The sequence below is a fragment of the Cloeon dipterum genome, chromosome 3, assembly GCF_949628265.1.
Source record: "Cloeon dipterum chromosome 3, ieCloDipt1.1, whole genome shotgun sequence".
In the NCBI taxonomy this organism is placed as follows: domain Eukaryota; kingdom Metazoa; phylum Arthropoda; class Insecta; order Ephemeroptera; family Baetidae; genus Cloeon; species Cloeon dipterum.
The window spans coordinates 20,558,254-20,566,101 of NC_088788.1; the positions used below are offsets into that span (position 1 = coordinate 20,558,254).

Sequence of the window (7,848 nt, forward strand, 5' to 3'; positions counted from 1 at the left end):
TTGAAATTTCTCCCTCCCCTTCTCTTTTTATTTCGTATTTAGATAATAGTATTATATTTTCAAGCATAAATTTAGTAACAGGAAATCCCTAATCCTCGGGTTTTCCGCGTGTTTAAAGTTCCCGCTAAACGAGGAAGATCGTCGCGTCTCACTTGTTTTTAAAAATAAATCAGCGAAATTAAAAATAATATTTTTTCTGCCTAATTTAGGTGCGAAATAATAGCTTTTGGCGAAGACCAGATAACTAAGGAATAAATAGAGTGCGTTAAAGTCAATTTCTGCGGGAGCCTGAGGGGCGAAATCGAGGTCGCAGTGCCATCGCCCTAGGGTGGTTAATGGGCAGTGTGTCGAGTGTGTACATTTGCACTCGCCTCGCCTGACTGTCGCCATCCAGGTCGCCAACACTTCGCTTTGGGAGAAGCTGCAGTCTAGCTTCGTCCCCGATTTCGGCCGAACCAGCCCCAAGGCGCGACGCAAATTCGGTCGGTCGACGCCTAAGAGGTAAGAGTTTACTAATGCAAAGTCTCGTTCGGATCGGTTCATGCGTCGACGCCGAAATCGGCGCCAGACTCTGTGTCTCCGACAAGCAGTTTCGCGTGACGCGGACTTGGCGTTTCACAAACTGCTTCAAGTATGGAGGAAAATTCTTCCGAAAAGATTAATTGGTTTCAGTTAAACCTGTTCAGTTCTGGAAATAATCAAATTTATAGTAAAATTTGGTTGTTAATTGCTATAAATGAGCATCAACTCTCTCGAAATATTAGATACGCAGAAGCTCGTCCTTTTTGTTAACCGTGTGTTGACGCGTTGATTGTACATTAGTCACCGCTGATTCATATGTAATTTTTTCAATGAGTTGATGCCTCACCGGTTTTTGTTTATTAATTTATTTTGGCATACTGTGAAAGAAATAAAAAATTCGGGTTCAGATTTTCTCTGCTTTTAATATTCGATTCGTCTTTCAATCTCACTCGACCACTCTTCTAATCCACCTCTACTTTTATGTAGTCGAAAAATAATTTCAGGCAGTTGATACATACATAAAATTCATGTTTTAGCACAGGCAAAATAAATTATAATTCCCCTGTGGCACTTGCACTCTCTGCTGAAATGATGTTAAAATGTAAATTTCAAGCTTTCCATTGGACACCTGTATTCTTTTGTGCTCTACCTCCCCTAAAATGTTCCCTTGAATGTGTATAGTGGGGGAAGTTATTTATATAGAGAATAATACACAAATCATACATTTGCACTATACTCAATAAACTTTTATGAATTATTTTCCTTTCTAAGAGAGATTTATTACAATAATTTCTTTTGAGCTGATTAAATTGCACCATAGTAAATCTACATTTATTTAATAAACTTCTTCACAGTTTCTTAATCGGCTGTTCTTAATGTATTTGCCTGCAGCTCAAACAACCTGCAACAATGGAGGAGGAAGCAGAGTCAAGTTCGGGGACTATGTCCACTTTGAACTCGTTGTTTTCCTTTACAAGCCCAGCAGTGAAAAAATTATTAGGCTGGAAACAAGGAGACGAAGAGGAGAAGTGGGCAGAAAAAGCTGTTGACTCTTTAGTGAAAAAACTGAAAAAGAAGAAGGGAGCAATCGAGGACTTGGAAAAGGCCCTGAGCATGCCAGGACAGCCCAGCAAGTGTGTCACGATTCCCCGTAGTTTGGATGGCCGCCTCCAAGTAAGAAAAATGGTCCATTATTTGGCATTCTGATAAAAATATTACTATCAATAATAGTAGAAAAATTCTTAACCACATTAAAACACAAATTCTAGACTGTGACAAATTTTCTTCTCAGGTTTCGCACCGCAAAGGGTTGCCTCATGTGATCTACTGTCGGGTTTGGCGTTGGCCTGACTTGCAAAGCCATCATGAGCTCAAGCCTCTTGAGCAATGCCAGTTTCCATTCTCCGCAAAACAAAAAGAAGTTTGCATCAATCCGTATCACTACAAGAGGGTAGAGAGCCCAGGTATGTTGAAAAATTAACCGTTCTCTTTTATGCAATGTTGAGGCAACGCAATAAAAAATTCCTTGTTTTTAACCCGACATCAAACGTTCGCATTTTGACTCTCTAATAATTGTTATACAGTGCTGCCTCCTGTGTTGGTGCCGCGCCACAGCGAATACGCACCTGGCCATTCCCTGCTCCCGTTCCAGCAGCTGGCAGAACCATCCATGCCACACAACGTCTCATACTCCGCCACTGGCTTCAACAACTCCCACCCACACATAAATCAGCAGGGCGGCGGACCCAACTCGCCATTGGCCAACGTCAACAGTCCAGGTAGCCAAACAGGACCTCAAAGTCCATTTAGCTCTTCAAACGGAATGCCGGCTGGCACTCCTCCGCCAGCCTACAGTCCCAGCGTTGATGACAGTCACCAATCCGGACAATCGCCATCGCCGGACCCAAACGCGATGGACACAAACAACATCAACGAAGTGTCTCCTGTTGCTTACCAGGTAACGTGTCTAATCAAGTGGAGTATTTTAATTTTCTTATGATCCTTCTTCATTATACTTAAAAAAATTAAATTCTTCTTTCAGGAGCCACCTTACTGGGCCAGTATAGCGTACTATGAGCTCAACTGCCGGGTGGGCGAAGTTTTCCACTGCAATTCGCACTCTGTCATTGTGGACGGGTTCACATATCCCAACTGCAACTCTGACAGATTCTGTTTGGGCCAGCTGTCCAACGTGAACAGGAATTCGACTATCGAAAACACTCGCAGACACATTGGAAAAGGTACTACAAATTGCTAATTTTGTTCTTAGACGATTCTTACTAGCAAGCTTTGTGCAGGTGTCCATCTTTATTATGTTGGAGGCGAAGTCTACGCGGAATGTCTGTCTGACAGTGCCATTTTCGTCCAGTCGCGAAACTGCAACCACCACCATCAGTTCCACCCAAGCACTGTTTGCAAAATTCCTCCTGGCTGCTCTCTGAAAATCTTCAACAACCAAGAGTTTGCGCAACTGCTCTCCACAAGCGTCAATCACGGCTTTGAGGCAGTCTATGAACTAACCAAAATGTGTACAATTAGGTAATAGTTCACGCCACTTAGTTTCATTGTAAAATTTTGAAATGACTAACGTAAGAAAAATGTTGAATTATTTCAGGATGTCGTTTGTGAAAGGCTGGGGCGCTGAGTATCATCGCCAAGATGTGACAAGTACACCATGTTGGATCGAAATCCACTTGCATGGGCCACTGCAGTGGCTGGATAAAGTTCTCACACAAATGGGCTCTCCTCACAACCCCATCTCATCGGTGTCGTGAGTGCTGCAAAGAGCAAAGGGCACAACTACTTTCTTACTTTAGTTTTTCGACGTAAGTTCCAAAAAATCCTTCTCAAATTATTTCTTCCATGGCAGTTTTCTCTCTAGCTAATAATAATATTCCCTGATTTTTTAAAAAAAGCCTTGTTCCCTTTTGAAAGGGTAGCCGAAAAACGTGACACAACAGTCACAAAAATAATGACGCTTTTTTGAGCTGCTTTACATGCGACTTTATGATGATTATATTTATTGACATTGACTTGCACAAGTTTTATGATGCAGAATGGTAAAACTATTTTAACAAGAAACCAAATGATTGTTATACAATACATCCATCGATATTTTTTAAGTAACCACGAACAAAAATTTAATCTTTTGCCAGAAATGTATAGTTTGGTTGCTAAAATCATTGCTGCTTCATTTAGGATCTCAAAAAATATTTTACAGCACCGAAGAGGGTAATTTCTAAGGGGTACAGTTAATAATTGTCGAGTTAATTATAGTGACACTCTATGTCGAGAATACACAATAAGCCTACTCTCATGATTCTAAGGGTAATAAGTATTTTGTGTATTATGGATATTGTGCATTTGATACAAAAATTCAGTAGCTTGTGTTAGTTATAACTTAGGATATAGAATAAATTTTGTTTAGTGTTGTAATTTAGTTATAGACTGATTTCTGAATTAGCTTGACCCCTAATTTGAAAAGTTGAGTGGTCGAGCTAATTTGGACTCACCCTGGGTGGGTTGTCCCCTCAACCGAAGTTAAGGGGTTGAGAGACCCACTTGCTAACTGAGAAAGGTAACAACGTAAGGATGGTAGACACAGGATATGTCAATGGATTACTTGATTATTAGTCCATTTTAGAATATTCTTATGACGTCTGTTTTAATACCCCAAACAGATGATCAACAATCTGTTCCTGTGTTTACCTTTCTAGCAGAATAAACACTACATTGATGGTGATTGTTCACTTGCCACACCCCTTTTGTGTTGCTCAACAAGCAAAATTCCCAACTTATTTTTTAACTTATCCAACAAAATGAGGGTCAAGGAAGGGTTAAGAAGGGGAATGGCATCTGAACCAATTGACTCTATGTGGTGTTACTTTCACAACTTCTTACCTTCCTCAGCATGAAGGATATCTAAGTTTTTTATTAATTGTAGTATATTTGAAGTTCCATCTTGCCAGCCGGCCTCTGCTAAAAAAAGCTTGCAAGCTATTTGTTGACGCTTTACTGATGCCCAGCAAGAAAGCTAGCTAATTCAATCTGTGAACTTGGTTGCCATATTTAGAAGCTATTTCCTTGGTGATATTATTTTATTTCACATGAAAGAACGAATTGCTTATAAAATGGGGAAAAAATTGGAGCCCGGCTGTTCATTTAGTTCATTTTAGTTCTCCTTTAACTTGTTTGGGTGAACGCGCTTTTTACTCGACGTTTTGTGCCAGTCAACGTGGATTCGCTTGTTGCAGCTTTAGTCGTTCAGCTAATATGTCTAAACAATTTTGAAGAAACACCACAAGTGCAAAATGCAAAATTAACATAAATTCCCGCCAATTGTGTGTCTTAAAATTCAAAAGTGTTGCAGAAAAGTGACCTATTGGTCAATGTAGAAACAAAATTGCCTGAGTGTGATTGAACCAGTTGCCATTAAAACACTGACATAAAATTTTGGAGAGTTTATGAAATCAAAATTATCCTTAGTTACTTGAAAATTGTTGACTTCTGTAATATACATGACTGAGCAAAGCCATTTTATGATTTATAAGAACGTCTAAGGTGATTCACTAACAAAAATGATATATTGGGCCAAAAGTGTGTATTGATCGGAAAATTGTCCTAAGAAGTGCAATCTGTAAAATTGTTAACTGTTTAGTTCGTAAAATAAATAAATGTTAAAGCATATATATTGATATGATCTGAAAATCTTGAGCTTAAGGTGGCCAGAAATTCTTGATAAACATCTTATTGGCTCAGGTGTGTCTATTGTAAACTAAATTTTCGCATTCTAGATTTTAGTTATTTGTGAAAATACTGTTATATTTGAAACTGAACTAGCAAAGTCAGTTCCAGTGTATGAATGACGAACATTTACAGTCTACTGTTAGCTGCCTTATTTTAAGTCTCTGTTGCTACTATTACGGACAATATGCATGTGCAATTATGTAATTTTTATGAATAGATGTTAAAACACGTACGCACAAGAGACAGGTTTGCCAATGAAAGAATTAGCTAAACAAGTTTTCCGCCATTTTCTTGGTCGCACTACATTATACAGTTTTCTTCAATATAAACCAAACAAACATGCTGCGTGTTTCTGGCAAGACAAAATGCGTTTTATACTATAACAACACAGATTGTAATTACACAGTAATGTAATATTGTACACTTCAGATTTTAATATCCTTCGCATGTTAATTTACACAAACCACCGACAACGAGTTTTCAGAGCAGCTATAGTACGCGTTGTCAGGCTGCTTTCTCGCCGGACCCGCGCACAAATACAATAGAGCCCACTCTGGCAAGCAGGACAAGAAAGTTAAACGAAATCTTCAGAAGACAGCGTGAACACAGACACTATGAACGCTAAGTGCTTTGATTCGCGGTGTTGATGTTTTGGCTAATTTTTGCGCGTGTTTATAATCTACTATAAAATAATACATGAGACTGTGTACCAGTTAAATTTGCGTGTTTTTTCCCCATTTCGTTCCACCCTTCCATTTAGGTCACGTGTGATATTTTTGCACTGAATGAGCCCCACGGGCTATAGGTGGTGTTTATTCTTGCTGTAAAAATCGCTCTCGCCTGCTCCGCGCTGCTTGAATATCGACTCATGTGACAGTGAATACAAATACAACCAGAGCCAGCAACCGCAACCGCAGCTTGCTTTGATCACGGGCGAAAGCAGGCGACTGGTAACTTGAGGCACATTAATGTACTGGTATTTATTCCAAACTGCATACATTGCAAGTGAATCAACACCGGTGGCTCACCCCTACTTTTTAACCAGTTTTACCCTAAACATTTATCGCTACTGCCTCCAGCAATCTTAATCAATTTAGGCCAATTTTAGTGAAATATTCGCTTTGAAGGAACACAGTCAGCTGCGTGGTCTAAGAATCCCTTTAAGAATTCGGCATTTAAAATATGCTTCATCGAGTTAAAATCTTTAAATCTAAAACTCAACATTTATTTTATGGTCCAATAATTTATACAAGCAAGCAGTGTTTTAAATGCCTACTTTAGCGTAGAAAATGCGCATCTTTACCGCATTTTTGCTCTGTCTAGTCGTCTAGTCTCCGATTATTTTTTATTGCAGTACAAGCGCTGCTGCTTAGTATGTTTCGAATTACTAACCGCTCTGAAATTTTCTATGGATTTCTCTAAATTTTTAACACTAGTCAAGCACGGCATCTAACCCTGTATGAAAAGCAAGAATATTTAAAACAATCTACGCAGGCAGAGTTATACCGTGAGAATATGATTTTGCGACCTCTTGACCCTTGAAAAAAGCTTATTATCAGAATTTAATGAACGATCGCCACATAATTAGTTGTTTCTATTCAAGAAAGTAAAGGGGGTTTCTATTCATGTGGTGCGGAGAGCAATCTGATGCGAATAAACGGATCCCTAGCAAGAGGAGTGCGGCACACACTCACAGACAATGGCCAATTCTTGTCAAGAGGCTGCGTCTGCGTTTTACTGCCTTTTAATTTCGAGCTCTCAATCATAAAACTCCAGAGAGAGAGCAACTCGTGGAGATTGAAAACTTGATACGACATTCCCACGAAGCATTCTCTCGGTGTCTGGGCAGGGAACGCGTAAACATACGCGCAGAAAAAAAGGAGTTGTGTTGTGCCCGCGCCGGACACTCGAGTGTGAGCAATAAAGCTCGGCGTTTATTTTCGCCGACCGATGTAATCGGCAAAACGCCTTGGCCTCTGGCAGTTTAAAATAATAAATGTTTACTCGACCTGGATGCAATAAAATTCAATCAATGTCGAAACGCACGTATGACGAAAATAGCAGGTTTTTACAAAAGCGACACTGTCGGACAATGGACAAAATGTTCGTTCAGTGTTATTTTATTATTATTTTTCATTGTCAATTTCCCTTTTTCTATTCGCCGTTTTCTACAGCTATTTTTTTAGACAAAAAAAGGGGAAACCTATACTTAATTAATTAATTAATTTTTCATAGATTTTAGAAAAAAATATATTAAGAAGCTATCGTCTGGAAAAAACACAATTTGTTGTTTTGTTTATCCTCGGAAAAAATCAGTGGTGGAAAAAACCAAACGAGCATTATTTGTGCGAACTCGGGAAAATAAAGCCGATCGGAAGTGGCCACGCGGCGCTCATTCAAATTTAACAGGTCAGTGGGTGCCGGCGACCGCGAGCGATGAATTCTATCGAGCCGTCACATTCGCTCTTAAGCACTGGGGTTTCCGACCCTGATTCTCGGCCCGATAAGATTCTCCGTTTTTATATATGGTACACGCTCATTACAGCGGCTCGACGGACGACGAAGCAACCACCGTGTGCC

The 7,848-nt window shown here is 39.6% G+C and overlaps 1 protein-coding gene across 1 annotated transcript; it reads left to right on the forward strand.

Annotated features, from left to right (window-relative positions):
* Nucleotides 1–72: 72 nt before the first annotated feature.
* Mad (Mothers against dpp) lies at nt 73–5,986 on the forward strand. Its single transcript, XM_065482370.1, has 7 exons — nt 73–501; nt 1,414–1,695; nt 1,814–1,985; nt 2,106–2,479; nt 2,564–2,762; nt 2,820–3,060; nt 3,137–5,986. The coding sequence occupies exons 2-7, from the start codon at nt 1,432–1,434 to the stop codon at nt 3,294–3,296; spliced, it is 1,410 nt and encodes a 469-aa protein (XP_065338442.1). The 5' UTR covers nt 73–501; nt 1,414–1,431; the 3' UTR covers nt 3,297–5,986.
* The last annotated feature ends 1,862 nt before the right edge of the window (nt 5,987–7,848 follow it).